The 14,848-nt window shown below is 49.5% G+C and overlaps 2 protein-coding genes across 8 annotated transcripts; one reads left to right on the top strand and one right to left on the bottom strand.

Moving 5' to 3' along the window:
- The first annotated feature begins 1,586 nt into the window (after nt 1-1,586).
- Nucleotides 1,587-9,756, top strand: Kat5 (lysine acetyltransferase 5). 7 transcript variants are annotated; one of them, XM_036202085.1, is made up of 14 exons: nt 1,587-1,669; nt 1,769-1,835; nt 2,158-2,226; nt 2,317-2,453; nt 2,710-2,892; nt 2,982-3,056; nt 3,325-3,399; nt 4,098-4,346; nt 4,422-4,511; nt 6,904-7,044; nt 7,119-7,212; nt 8,796-8,955; nt 9,063-9,144; nt 9,234-9,754. In XM_036202085.1, the coding sequence occupies exons 1-14, from the start codon at nt 1,658-1,660 to the stop codon at nt 9,366-9,368; spliced, it is 1,569 nt and encodes a 522-aa protein (XP_036057978.1). In that variant the 5' UTR covers nt 1,587-1,657; the 3' UTR covers nt 9,369-9,754. The 7 variants fall into 7 exon arrangements, with proteins under 7 accessions (XP_036057978.1, XP_036057989.1, XP_036058003.1 ...); XM_036202096.1 differs by having other exon boundaries at nt 1,588-1,669; nt 2,737-2,892; nt 9,234-9,756; XM_036202110.1 differs by lacking the exon at nt 2,710-2,892 and having other exon boundaries at nt 1,588-1,669; nt 9,234-9,756.
- Rnaseh2c (ribonuclease H2 subunit C) lies at nt 7,807-10,946 on the bottom strand. Its single transcript, XM_036202137.1, has 4 exons — nt 10,720-10,946; nt 10,417-10,598; nt 10,216-10,335; nt 7,807-9,953 (listed from the first exon to the last, which is right to left on the bottom strand). The coding sequence occupies exons 1-4, from the start codon at nt 10,889-10,891 to the stop codon at nt 9,927-9,929; spliced, it is 501 nt and encodes a 166-aa protein (XP_036058030.1). The 5' UTR covers nt 10,892-10,946; the 3' UTR covers nt 7,807-9,926.
- Nucleotides 10,947-14,848: the final 3,902 nt, after the last annotated feature.

The following is a 14,848-nucleotide window of genomic DNA, read 5'->3' as shown; positions in this document are numbered from 1 at the left end:
CATCTACTTTTAAAGGGTGTCCTTGATGCTAGAGAGATGGCTTAGTGGTTAAAAGCACTGGGTGTTCTTCTAGAATACCCAGATTATATTCCCAGCACCCATATGTTGGCTCACCATCTTTAAATCCAGGACCAGGAGATCAGATGCTCCTTCCTGGCTTCTGCTGGCATCAGGCAGTCACGTAGTGCACAGACATACATGAGGCCAAACACCCATACATATTTTTTTTGTCCTGAAGCTCACTCTATATACCAAGCTGACCTCAAACTCACAGAGATCTACTTGCCTCTGCCTCTCACCAGCCCGCAGAAAGATCCACTTCTAATCTGATCTTTGAGATGGGAAAGACACACTTTTAATCTGGATCTTTAAAATGAGAAGACTCCGCCGGGCGGTGGTGGCGCACACCTTTAATCCCAGCACTCGAGAGGCAGAGCCACGTGGATCTCTGTGAGTTAAAGGCTAGACTGGTCTACAGAGCGAGATCCGGGACAGGCACCAAAACTACTCAGAGAAACCCTGTCTCCCTGTCTCGAAAAACAAAAATAAATAATAAAATAAAATGAAAAGATCCACCTCTAATTCCCGGATACACCTGCTGCTGGAGGCCTATGCCTGCTGAAGGAAGCCTATATAAGGACACGGAAAGAGTTTTGGTTTTTTTCCCCAAGACAGGGTTTGTCTGTAGTCTTGGCTGTCCTGGAGATCGCTCTGTAGACTAGGCTGGCTTTGAACTTACAGAGATCCTGCCTCTGACACGAGTGCTGGGATTAAAGGTATGCACCACCACCGCCTGGCAGAAGCTTTTACACTTTGCCTACTTGCTCTCATTCTCCCTGGCAAGTCCATTCCTTCACTGTCGTCAAAGCCTACTTCTTTGAGATTCCTGTATATACTGAAGGCCAGCTGAGACATCCATCCTTGCGAACTGATTAACTACTGGATTCTTGAACCTTCCGTTTATAGGGCCACATATATACTTTCTTTTTCTCGAGACAGGGTTTCTCTGTGTAACAGCACCGGCTGTCCTGGAACTTGCTCTGTAGCTCAGGCTGGCCTCGAACTCAGAGATCCGCCTGCCTCTGCCTCCTGAGTGCTGGGATTAAAAGTGTGCACCACCACGCCTTTAAAACAGCCTTCTACTATATTAAAAAGAGAAACCCAATATACAAAACTTCAAGAAAAATCTTGCTAAGTCCCTACGCCTGTGCAACGATATGCAAACACGTGGCTGGGTCTTCAAATCTCTTTAGCTCCACTGACTCTCCGGGGTTCAAAACCTCACTTCCCAGCTTCTTACTCGGGGCGACGCTTCCCGCTGCCACTACGAGGCGCCCAAACAAAGCCTCAGGTCCAGGCCTAAACACTTTACCGGCGTGACCCGCGTCGCACCGTGGGCGTCACGTGACAAGCTCGGTTTTCCTCCAATCGCAGTACGAGCTGTGGGGATTCCGCCTATTACTTGGTCTCAGGCTTACAACACCCTGTTCTTCCATTCCCGAAATAGGCTTGACCCTTGCTGTCAGCCAGCCAGTCGCGACTCTCAGGTGTTACACTCTACTCTCAAGCAGCTTCGAGGGGCTAGGGCCTGTAGCGCACTCAGTTCCGGAAGTGACGTTTCCCAGAGGGGCCGGAAGTGGCAGTGGAGGGAGGGAAGATGGCGGAGGTGGTGAGTCCGGTGCCCGGGGCGGGGCGGAGGGAGCCAGGGGAGGTGGGTAGAGCCCGAGGCCCCCCAGTAGCCGACCCTGGCGCCGCGCTGTCTCCCCAGGGGGAGATAATCGAGGGCTGCCGCCTGCCCGTGCTGCGGCGCAACCAGGACAACGAAGATGAGTGGCGTGAGTGACGTCGGGGGGCGGGTCCAAGGAACCAGAGGGCGAGGGGCGGGAGGGAGTCAACGAGCACACGGGAGAGGGAGGGGCTTCTGCAATCCTGGGGCTGTCGCAGATACTCGGAAGGAGGGGCGTGGCTTTTAGACGTACGGAGACTAGCCGGGCGGGGCTTGGAGAGAGGTGTCTCTTGGAGACTGAACAGGTCCTGAGCCAACCAACCCTTTAGGTGCTGGGGCATAGGGATCCAGGCTGGAGGTGGGATTCAGGTCGAAGGGTGGAGTCTCATGACCTGGCTTGGCTAAGACCCCCGTCTGTGTTGTTCCCATAGCCCTGGCTGAGATCCTGAGCGTGAAGGACATCAGTGGCCGGAAGCTTTTCTATGTCCATTACATTGATTGTGAGTCCTGGGCCCGGGCAAAGTGGGGTTGCTGGATAGGGTTGAGGACAGCCTCTGGCATTCCCTCCTGAACCATTTCCACTGCTGCAGTCAACAAACGTCTGGATGAATGGGTGACTCACGAGCGGCTGGACTTAAAGAAGATCCAGTTCCCCAAGAAAGAGGCCAAGACCCCTACCAAGAACGGACTTCCTGGGTCCCGCCCCGGCTCTCCCGAAAGAGAGGTGGTGAGTAGGTCCCCCATTTCACCTTTCTCTCCTGCCTCTTCCTTCTCGCATCTCTTGGCCTCTGGTTCCTGAATGGGCAGGAGGCAGCATTCTCCTGCCATGACTTCAGCTTGCAAAGGATGGGGACCAAATTGCAGGTGTAGCTTCCAGAGTCCACTATTGCCTTGCTTTAGAGAAGGCAGAGGGTGGGATTGGATGACTCCATGTTGAGGGGCCCATTAGCCCCTTCGCCATCCCACCACCATCCCCACCCCAGAGGAAGACTCTGGACCTATCTCTACAGCCGGCCTCCGCCCAGGCCAGCGGGAAGACTTTGCCAATCCCGGTCCAGATCACACTCCGCTTCAACCTGCCCAAGGAGCGGGAGGCCATTCCCGGTGGCGAGCCCGACCAGCCGCTCTCCTCCAGCTCCTGCCTGCAACCCAACCACCGCTCAACGGTACCCTCAGCAATTCCAGGGACCTTGCTTTCTTCTCAGGTCCCACCTTCTCTACCTTCTGACCCACCTTTCTTGGTTTCTCTCTGCAGAAACGGAAGGTGGAGGTGGTTTCACCAGCAACTCCAGTGCCCAGCGAGACAGCCCCAGCCTCAGTTTTCCCCCAGGTGAGTCGTCCAGGTGTGTGATTGTTTTGTCTGCATTATGTATGTGCACCACCTGCATGCCTGGTGTCCATGGCCAGAAAAGGGCATTGGGTCTGTTGAAACTGGAGTTAGAGATGGTTGTGAGCCACCATATATGCTGGGAAAGGAGTCCATGTCCTCTGGAAGAGCAGTCAAGGTTCTTAACTGCTGAGCCACCTGACAGCCCTCCAGTCTTCCCTCCCTCTTCATCTTTCTTGCTGTCAGTCACCCTTTCTCTTCTCATCCACAGAATGGGTCAGCCCGTAGGGCAGTGGCAGCACAGCCAGGCCGGAAGAGGAAATCTAATTGCTTGGGCACTGATGAGGTGGGTAACAAGGAATAGAGGGATAGGAAAGCTGGGTGAGGGAGATGCATTTGGGCAAAGAGAGTTCATTCAGTACTAATTTAAAAGCCAACGAGCTGGGCAATGGTGGCACATGCCTTTAATTCTAGCAACTTGGGAGGGAGAGACAGGCAGAATTTGAGGCCAGCCTGGTCTACAGAGTGAGTTCCAGGACAGCCAGCTAGGGCTACACAGAGACATAAAAGGACGGACATAAAAACAAATGAGGTGGTAAGCAGTAAGGGTGTTGATGAGATTAAGAGCCAGGCAGAAGTCAAGGGGGCGCTTTTGGGGAAGGAACTGGTTAGGCAAACCAGTCTTTGTCAGGAATATTTTACTGAAGCTTCTCCCCAACTAGCAAACCAAAAATAGTTTATTGTTTTGGAGATTTTTTCATTATAAAGCTGTTATTCTTAGCAAAATTATGCATGTTTATCTCAGGAAGTATGAAAAACACAAATAAACGGAAAAAAGGGGGAGGAGCCAGGCAAATTAGCTATTGGGTGATTTTTTTTTTTCTTCTTATCACAGTTTCTCAGTTTTGGTTTATTTTGGAAAGAGGATTATGGTGCTTTCCCCTAGTTGATGTTATGCTTGAAAGAAGGATCCTGTCTGGGTTGTGAGCCATGTTCTGCTGATCTGTCGGCTCTAAGCCACTATTTCCCACTCACCTTGGGCAGGACTCTCAGGACAGCTCAGATGGAATACCATCAGCACCACGAATGACGGGCAGCTTGGTGTCTGACCGGAGTCACGACGACATTGTCACCCGAATGAAGAACATTGAGTGTATTGAGCTTGGCCGGCATCGCCTCAAGCCCTGGTACTTCTCCCCGTACCCACAAGAGCTCACCACACTGCCTGTCCTCTACCTGTGCGAATTTTGCCTCAAATACGGCCGTAGCCTCAAGTGTCTGCAGCGCCACTTGGTATGAGGGGTCTTGGGAGGCCGCCTACCCAGTATACCCACACCAGTCCTCGCCTGATCCTCCTTTTGTCCTTAGACCAAATGTGACCTTCGGCACCCTCCGGGCAATGAAATTTACCGCAAGGGCACCATCTCCTTTTTTGAGATTGATGGACGGAAAAACAAGGTTGGTGGCTAGGGCAACAGGGCCCAGAATGAGTCCTATGAACAACTTCTTCCTGATCACAACACTTGACAATTCTGTTTTTACTGAATTCCTGACGTAGAGCAGGGGCTGCAGGAATGTACAGAATACTAGGATTTAGACACGCTGTTCCAAGAGTCCCTGTACATGGCAGCAGCACACATACCACAGCTATTCAGATCCTAGTGTGAGAAGTGTTGTGAAGCAAAGGGTAAGTTAGTGGAGTTCAAAGGAAGCTATCATCACAACTTTTAGGTAGTGCATGCCTGTAATCCTAACACTCAGAAAGGTCTAGAGTTCAAGGTTAACCCCGGGCTATAGTGAGTTCCAAGCCAACCTGGGCTATAAAGTGAGAGAGACCTTGTTTCGAGGAACCCAAAACAAACAGCAACAAAAATAAAAACTTATGGTGGCAAAGGTCAAATGTAAAATTAGAAGCAGTTTAAAGAACATTTTAGGGGTTGGGGATTTAGCTCAGTGGTAGAGTGCTTGCCTAGCAAGTGCAAGGCCCTGGGTTTGGTCCTCAGCTCTGGAAAAAAAAAAAAGAACAATTTAGCCCAGCATGGTAATCATAGCATCCAGGAGGCTGAAGCCAGAGCATTTGAAATTCAAGGCTAGCTAATAAGATCCATTCTCAAAAACAAAAAGGATTGTGGATGGGTATGATGGCACATGCTGTAATCCCAGCACTCAGGAATCAGAGGCAGGTGGATCTCTGCTGGTCTGTAAGGAGTTCTGGGCCATCGAGGGGTATACAGTCATCCTATTTTGAGAAAGTGTCCAGGTTGACCTGTGAACCTGGACACGAAGGAGAGAACATATTTAAGGCGGTTGTAAGCAGCTGGATTCAGAGATTGGAGATTGACACCAGCAGAGTCGACGTGAAAAGTACAAGGAAAGGGGTGGGGATGAGGCCAGAGGTCAGGTGGCAGGAACAAGGTCAGTGGAGGAGCAGGTTTGGGTCCTGTGCGTGAGAAGTGTAGAGCCCCTTGAGATACAAGTGCCAATTCTCTTGGGCCTCCAGGATAAAAGGGGGAGAGAGGCAGGTACCTGGATTAGTGGGGGAGCTCGAGAAAAAGACAAAGTCACACACTGTTTCCCCCCCCCCCTTTCCCCTTTGGTTTTTCAAGACAAGGTTTCCCTGTGAAGTTCTGGCTGTCCTGGAACTCACTATGTAGCCCAGGCTGCCCTCGAATGCAGAGATTTGCTTGCCTCTGCCTTCTGAGTGCTGGGATTAAAGGTGTGTGCCACCACTGCTCTGTGTTAAGTGTGGTGTCTGTGGAAATGATCAGCAGGTGGTTAAAAAGCTATCTATAGTTCCTCTGGAAATCATGTGTGTAGTAAAGCAGCCAGTTTTACAGAAAGAACCACTAAGGCTGGCATTTCCTTAAACCTCCACTGGAGAATAGCAGACCAGTTCCCAAGAGGCATCACTATGGCTAGAGCATTAGGGCTTTGACACCCAAGGCAGCCACATGGGCAGAACTCTCCTAAGACTGAGTGTGAGACTAACTTCATGGGAAACCTTTTTAAAAAGGGGGCGTGGTGGACAGGCAGTGATGGTGCACACCTTTATTCCCAGCACTCGGGAGGCAGAGGCAGGCAGTTCTACAGAGTGAGTTCCAGAACAGCCAGGCTATAGAGTGACCCTGTCTCGAAAAACAGACAAAACAAATAAAAAGGTCTCACTCTGTAGCCCTAGATGACTAACTTCAAACTTCTGCCTCTGCCTCCTGAAGTGCTGAGATTATCGGCATACACTACACCTGGCTCGGAAGCTGACCCTTGTAAGTGGAACAGAGGGCAGGGCAGGCTTTACTGGGGTATAGAAAGCTGTGCGGCTCACCAGGGGGGGCAGGCAGCTAGACACTAGTACACATGCTCCTGGACACTTACATGGCCCTTAGTTAGGCGGTGGTGGTGCACACCTGTAATCCCAGCACTCAGGAGGCAGAGGCAGGTGGATCTCTGTGAGTTTAAGGCCAGCCTGATCTACAGAGTGAGTTCCAGGACATGCTCCAAAGCTACAGACAAACCCTGTCTCAGAAAAAAAGAAGTGGTCCTTACCTAAGCAGTGGTAATGGACTGGCAGGTGGGTCAGGGTCCTAGGAGGGCAGCTCACCACCAGTCAACTGCAGTAGCACAGAGAAGTGCTCCTCAGAGCCCTTGAAATGCTCAGTGGGTAGAAATTCTTGTCACACAACCTGAGCACTGGAGCCCACTCTGCAGTGGATGGAGAGAATGGACTCCCAAGAGGCTCCTGACTTCCGCATGCACGTTGTGGTACATGTACACTTGCAGTCACATATGCACAGTAAAATGTAAGTCTTTCCAGCACTCCCAGAGTACTGACTGACAGGCTTTCTCTTTCCAGAGTTACTCACAAAACCTGTGTCTTCTGGCCAAGTGCTTCCTCGACCACAAGACACTGTACTATGACACAGACCCCTTCCTCTTCTACGTGATGACGGAGCATGACTGCAAAGGCTTCCACATTGTGGGCTACTTCTCCAAGGTCAGCACTCACCCAGACTGTGCCCTGGCCCTGCCCTGAGCCAGGCCTTCCTTAAAATCCACCCATTCTTCCAGGAGAAGGAGTCCACAGAAGATTACAATGTGGCCTGTATCCTGACTCTGCCTCCCTATCAGCGCCGGGGCTATGGCAAGCTGCTTATTGAGTTCAGTGAGTATGTGCTGCCCTACCAGGAGTCGGGGAGGCTGCCAGGCCCAAGCTGGAATGGGGTCCCTTCATCTGTGCTTCACATGCAGACATGCCAGTCACCAGGAGAGCTGCCAGAAATAAAGGGGCACTCTCTCAAGGTCCTTTTTCCAAGTAATGGTTCCTCAAGTTCCCGTTTCCCGAAGGGGGCACCCAGCACACTTCTCTGGTGAAAGGTTTAAGTGTCACCCAACTTTCCCCAACTGGAGCAGCTCAGCTCATGTTCATCTCTGGGTGTGTACCATAGTAAGTTCTTGGTTATATCACCAGGCATGCCCTGAGCCTTGTAGGCAGTAGGTGTCCAAAAGGCTGTTTAATGCACTAAAAGATGAACTTGTACCCTGTTCCTTTGTCAGGCTAGTCTTTTAAAGCCTAGGAGGGCTTTGGCCCCTTCTCATCATATTGGACTCTTAACTCTGCAATCACATTCTGCTTTCTAGTGTTAACCCATCCATTCCCATTCCATTCACTTAACTATTCTCTGACCTAGGAGTCAGGAAAGAAGACTTAGCTTTTCTGCTGGTGAAACACAGATGCTTTACTTGTTCAAAGTCAGAATCTGTTTGGAATATTTTATTAGTTGAGTGGTTCCAAGTTGGGAATCACATTCTCTGGAAACTCAGCCCAGAAGAGCAGGTGAAAGGAAATTCAGGGGACATACCACAGAAGTGCCATGAGCCAGATAAAAGGGCAGAAGGCAACCACTGGACAGGGTCAGGAGCTCAGAACTATAGAGGCAAGTATGGCATCCAGTGGGTTCATGGGACTATACACACATGGAACCAACAGTTGAGTAGGAAACCCTATGCTCTCTTTGCCTTCTGGCTTTCTCTCCAGACACCAGCCTCTCTGGCCCATCCTGTCCAGGAGAGATTGAGCAAGGAGGGTAAGACTAGCCAACAGAGATACAGCCAGGAGCAGAAAGTGTCAGGGACCATTATGAGGCCAGTATAGCTGAAGGTAAGGAAGGGTTTCTCCAAACTAACTGGGACATCCCTCAGGGCCCTGGTGAGAGAATAAAGAGCTGTCAGCTCTGCAGGACCTAAAGGTCTCACCATGAACTGTCCGGCAGTGCCTAGTGGTCAACACAAGGAAGATCGAAAGGGCCATTACAGAGGTCAGTTACCTGGCTCTGAGGAAGCACCACTGTACTTTTCTGTTACATCCTCAACCACCCGGCCCATCCTGGTGGCAGGAGCAGCTGACACTCCCAGGATCATAGCTAGGGAAATCAACGACACTGAAAAGTGTCCTCCAGTATCCTCAGATCATAAAGGCCTCCCTTACTACCCTCCCAATGCCCCCAGACACAGGCTGGGATTGCAAAGGGAAATCTAGCACTTTCACCTCATCAGCTGGCAATGGCTGGCAAATACCCTGTTATGGCTGCTTTTCTGGGTGCCTTCAGCTCCTACTATCTCAGCAGACAGGGAAAGCACTCATCCACTACCAAGGGTACCACAGCCCAGCTCTACCAGTATCCTCTCTTACTTATTGCTGCGTATACCTGTGATGCTCATTCAGCCTCTTGTGCTCCATTGCTTTAGGCTATGAACTCTCCAAAGTAGAAGGGAAGACAGGGACTCCTGAGAAGCCCCTGTCAGATCTTGGCCTCCTATCCTATCGAAGTTATTGGTCCCAAACCATCTTGGAGATCCTGATGGGACTGAAGTCAGAGAGCGGGGAGAGGCCACAGATTACCATCAAGTGAGCCTGAATGCCCAGCTGGGGGTGCATGGTATGGCCTGTCTGTTCCTGGGGCTCCTGGGGACAGATGAATACCCTCAGGGGACCTAACTTTTGCCCTCCCGCAGTGAGATCAGTGAAATCACCAGTATCAAGAAAGAAGATGTCATCTCCACGCTGCAGTATCTCAATCTCATCAATTACTACAAGGTTAGGAGGCACACTAAGGGGATAGGTGAATGGGGTACAGGTGGCAGACCCTGTGAGCTGACCACATGCTGGGCCTATCTCTTGCCTAGGGCCAGTATATCCTCACTCTGTCAGAGGATATCGTGGATGGGCATGAGCGGGCTATGCTCAAGCGGCTCCTTCGAATTGACTCCAAGTGTCTGCACTTCACTCCCAAAGACTGGAGCAAGCGAGGAAAGTGGTGACCGGGCACTGCCCATCGCAGCACCAAGACTGGCAGAAACGGGGCTGACAGGCTGCCCTATCCCTTCCAAGAGGCACACCAAGGGAGACGGGGCTGAGGACAGCTCCAAAAGGAGAGGCCTAGGAGGGGCCAACTAGTGGCCAGTACCAAGGCAAGCTCAGGGCTAGGCCAACTCCAAGGAAAGCTGGCTTCTGGGCCCAGGTCTGTTCTGAACACAGGGACCAGCGGGATCCAGGCAGCTGTGTACATTGAGGTGGGTGGGAGCACTCTGTACAAAGGACTGGCGATTGTAAACATTCTTTTGTAAAGGAGGAGCTGGGGGGGGGGGGTGCTGGTTGTAAAATTCCGGCCCCTCTGGCCCCTAGCAATAAATTGTTTATATAGGCAGAGGTATCAAAAGTTCTTGCCATGCGGGGTTCAGGGTGCTAAGGTGCCCACAGACTCACAGGTGTTGTGAAGAGCTCATTTATTGGGTTTAGGAACAGTGGCTCCAAAGTGAATTTATTGCTGGCTTACTGGTGTGAAGGGATCTGTGACTTTCATTTTCACGCTCTGGCTCTCAGTCCTCAGGCACCTGTGCGTGAATCTGCAACAGGAGTCACTTCTGCTATGTGACTTCTCATACAAAGCAGTTAGGTGGGGACCCAGCTGCTCAGGTGATAGCCCCTTCTAAGAAGTCCAGATGGTAGAGGTGGGGAGTGCCTCCCACCACTCCTCAGTCTGGTCCTCTAGACTCATGGTCCCCATGGGGCTCACTACCCTAAAAACCCCAAATCACTAGGGACGATTCAAACTGGGTGTGAGGGCGGACCGAGCCTAGCAAGGAAAGGGCTCATGTGCGTACTCACCGCTGCAGCGAGGCTGGGCCAACCTAGGGCCCTGTGCACTTTGGCATCTGGGCCAGGCACCGTTTCAAGACCCCACAGGGTGAAGTGGCCAAAGCTGCCGGTGGCTCTGATAAAGCGGTCCTAGGAAAGGCCGGGTTCAGAATCCAGACGGCAGCCACTACCCTCACCCCGTGCCTACCCTCTCCCTCTCCCTCTGCTCACGCAATCGCGCTCCAGCGGTTCCTGCGCCTCGTCCGTTTTGTCTTCCGCGACCCCCGAGAAGTTCAGCTTCTCCATCAGCCCCTCTCCCGTCTCCTCCGTCACCATCACGAATCCCGAAAAACCAGGCGGCACAGCTACCTCCTCGCCCCGCAGGCTGCGACCCCGAAACGACACCTGCAGCCCTGCGGGGGGACATTCGAAGCCCATCAGGCAGGCCTGGCCCTCTGGGAATGTGCCGGCGGCTTCCCGCGAACCACCAAGCCCGTGAGCTCCGTGGCCTGCGCGGGGCCTGCCGGGACTCACCGTCTGCACCGCGGCGCACCGCGGGCGTGAAGAAGCCTTCCACCGGAGCGGGCCGGCTCACCAGAACCTCGCAGGGCAGGAGGTGCAGCGTAGCCGGCTCGGCGTCATGCAGCGAGCCAGGGCGCAAGTGGACGCGCTGTTTGCCACCCACCGTTTCCTCGGGGTTCTCCATCCCAGACGCTCCCGGGCTCAAGCAAAACCTGGCGGGTGAGGCGCGCGGGGCCTGTCGGGAGACCGATCACGCTCGGCGCAGAGCCTTATGGGAATCGTAGTCCTTTCTCGGGGGACACGCCTTCTTGTAGTCAAGTCTTCATTTTCCTTTTTTTTTTTTTTTTTTTTGCCAGAGCTGAGGACCTTGCTAGGCAAGTGCTCTACCACTAAGCTAAATCCCCAATCCCTTGTTTTTTAAATAAGGGACATGAATCCATTTCTCAAATGCATTTTTCTCTGTGTTACATGTCTTGCAGAGCTTGGTATATGTTTGGTAATTCTTGCTGTAAATATATATATATATATATATATATATATATATATATATATATATATATATATATATATATATTAATTTTTTTGCAACAGGGTTCCTCTGCATATTCCTGGCTGTTCTGGAACTCACTAGGCAGACTAAACTGGCCTTGAACCCAGAGATCTGCCTTTCTCTGACCCCTAAATTCTGAGATTAAAGGCACATGCTACTACTGCCCAACAAAGAAAACTTTTGTTTGTTTTTTGTTTTTGTTTTTGTTTTGTTTTGTTTTTTGAGACAGGGTTTCTCTTTGTAGCTTTGCACCTTTCCTGGAACTCACTCTGTAGCCCAGGCTGACCTTGAACTCACAGAGATCCGCCTGGCTCTGCCTCCCGAGTGCTGGAATCAAAGGCGTGTGCCACCACCGCTCAGCAAGAAAACTTTTTATAGTCACTGTAAGAGATTGGCTCAGGACCCCAAGACCAAGTTCTCAGCACAAAGGAGATTTACTTGCCCCAGAGTGCCAGAATGAAGAAAATAAGAGGCAAAGACAGGAGACAGAAGCTGAGGGAGAGGAAAGAGGGATATTTGTCCAGGAGTGGGACAAAGGACTGCCTCTGAATAGAGAGAAGACTGATGTGGCCCACAGGCAAATGGCAGTTTATAAAGGTACGAAGAAAACCCTGTATTCGGATGAGGTGTTTAAATTTAATTGGGCATGTTAATTAGGTGAACCAAAGGAGGCTTTTGATTGCTGGACTTCAACACTTTGATCGCTGGACTTTCATAGTCAGCCTCAAGAGGAGGAAGTGGCCAAATACGGGATAAACCTCGGTGGCTACTTTAGGAGTGTCATCTAATGGTTTTTATAAAGGCAGAGGGATGGGGGAAAGGCAAGGCCTGCCAGAGCCATGTCTGTCATGCTCAAGTTGGCTAGAATTCCTTCAGTCATGGCTGTGGAACAAACTTTGTACACTGTAAATATGAATTACTCTCATTGCTTAATAGAGAACTAACTGGCCCACAGCTAGGCAGGAAGAGATTGGGCAGGACAGCCCGACTAGAACACTGGGAGAAGGGCAGAGTCTGAGGAGTCCCGAGCCAGACAGAGGAAGCAGGAAGTGTAGAAAATGAGGTTGTGGGATGGGGATTTAGCTCAGTGGTAGAGCGCTTGCCCAGCTCAAAAAAAAAAAAAAAAAAAAAAGAGGTTGTAACAAGCCATAAGCCATGTGATAGAACTTAGATAAGAAATATCATTTAAGTTATGAGTTAGTAAAAAGCCTAAGCTATCAGCCAGATATTTATAATTAATATTAAGTCTCTATGTCAGTTATTTGGGAGCAGCTGGTGTGACAGAGCTGACCTGTGGTCCTGACCAAAAAAAAACAAACTCCACCTACAATTTGTATGCTGTAACTATGTATTACTCTCATTGGTTAATAAAAAGCTGATTGGCCGATGGCTAGGCAGGATATTGGGGCAGAAAAAATGCTGAGAAGGAGGGCAGAACTCAGGAGTTACAAGCAGACTCAGAGAGAAGCAAGATGAACGTGCCATGTTGAAAGAAGCATCGGGTGGCAGAGGGTAGATAAAAATATGGGTTAATTTAAAATGTAAGAGTTAACTAGTAACAAGAATAAGCTATCAACTGAGGTTTCATAATTAATAAGTCTTGGTGTCATTTATTTAGAAGCAGCTGCCAGGACACAGAGAAACTCTGCCTATAAGTTACATTTCGTTTTGAATTTTAAATCACTTATTTGGGGGAGGAGTGTGCCATGGAGCACTGTGGAGACCAGAGGACTAATTGTGGGTCTTGATTCTCTCTCCACCATGCAGGTCCTGGGTTCTCAAAATCGAATTAAGATGGGCACAAGTAGCTGGGCCTTGGTGGCGCACGCTTTTAATCCCAGCACTCGGGAGGCAGAGCCAGGAGGATCTCTGTGAGTTCAAGGTCAGCCTGAACTACAGAGTGAGTTCCAGGAAAGGCGCAAAGCTACACAGAGAAACCCTGTCTTGAAAAAACCAAACAAAAAGGCGGCCCAAGTGCCTCTGCCTGCTGGACGGCCTTGTCAGCCTGTAGTTGGATTTTCAACATTTTCCCATGTCAGGTTTTTGAAACGCCTTTTGGTTTTCTGTTCCGCTCTTGTTTGTTTGTTTGTTTTTGTTTTTCAGATACAGGGTTTCTCTGTGTAGCCCTGGCTGTCCTGAAACTTGCTCTGTAGGCCAGGAACTCAAAGAGATCCATCTGCCTCTGCCTAGGTGGGTGCCCTAATCGCCTGGCTATTCAGCTCTTTCTAATGTTTATTGGTTCAGACACCCAATACTGATACGTGATGTCAAGTTTTTCCATAAAACAAATAAATATAGAGCTGTAAATAAGAGGGGGGAAACTATAAACGTTGGTCAAATTTCATTAAATCATAGATGTATTATATAATTTATTATATAAGTATATAGTTTATTAATACATAGAATGGAAAAAGCATTGTTAGAAAGCCAAATATTCTATACAGGTATTAATTTTGTTTGTTTGTTTGTTTGTTTGTTTTTGTTTTTCGAGACAGGGTTTCTCTGTGTAGCTTTGCGCCTTTTCCTGGAACTCACTTGGTAGCCCAGGCTGGCCTGGAACTCACAGAGATCCGCCTGGCTCTGCCTCCGGAGTGCTGGGATTACAGGCGTGCACCACCACCGCCCGGCCGATATTAATTTTTAAATTTTAATTGCTTACCTAGATACCTGAAGACTAACGTTTGTTGTTCCTAGTAATTTCCATTTTCTTGGTTGTTCTCCTTCAAATCGTGATGGATTTGCTTTATTACATTTTTAGTTCTGTTTTTAATGGCACTATTGTTCAGTGAACATATGTTCACCAAATATCAACACTGGATAAGGCTACTTTCTGGTTTTTCAAGGGCAAAACACAAATGGAACCTCTCCACAATCATGCCTGATCACTGGCAAAATATGGGCACTGTCCAAATCACAAAAGTAAGCATCCTTCTCTTCCAGTGACAGTGGTTGCTGCATCTTTAGTGACTACAGTATCGCCTCAGTCTGGTCTCTGCCTAGTGGAGATTTGTTGAGCCAGGCTTTCATGGGGCCTAGAGAGAAGGCTCAGAGCTGGCTGGTTAACTTAAAGGAAGTTTGGCTTTAGGTTTTGGTCAAAATAAAATCGTCAGGATGTGGTGGTGTGAGCCGGAAACAGCAGTACTGACAGAGGCCAGAGGATCAAGAGTTGACGGTTGGGGCAGTTCAGATGGCCCAGCAGGCAAAGGTACCAAACTGAGTTCACTTCCCAGGACCCGCTGGTAGAAAGAGAATCAACCCCCAAAGATCGTCCTGTGACCTTCACACACGAGCCTAAAGAATTGAAAGTCTTCTTCAGTTGTATAGTAAGTTTGAGGATAGCCTGGACTGCATGAGCCTCTATTTGTATAGTGGTGAGGTTTTCCTCGTAAGTTCTATATTACATTTAATAATATATATTTATTTCTAGGTAATTTATATTTGTTTCTATTATAATTGTTTTTTTTTTATTGTATTTTCTAATTTGTCCTTAGCTGTACCAAGGATTGACACACTTTTTCTGTGTGAGTAAACCATTTAGTTTTAATGAACTATAGTTTCTATAACAACTACTCAGCCTTGCGTTCCAGTATA

This window comes from Onychomys torridus, chromosome 1 (genome assembly GCF_903995425.1).
Source record: "Onychomys torridus chromosome 1, mOncTor1.1, whole genome shotgun sequence".
In the NCBI taxonomy this organism is placed as follows: domain Eukaryota; kingdom Metazoa; phylum Chordata; class Mammalia; order Rodentia; family Cricetidae; genus Onychomys; species Onychomys torridus.
Note: the sequence above shows the minus strand (reverse complement) of the source record. Positions and strands in the feature narration are given on the sequence as shown.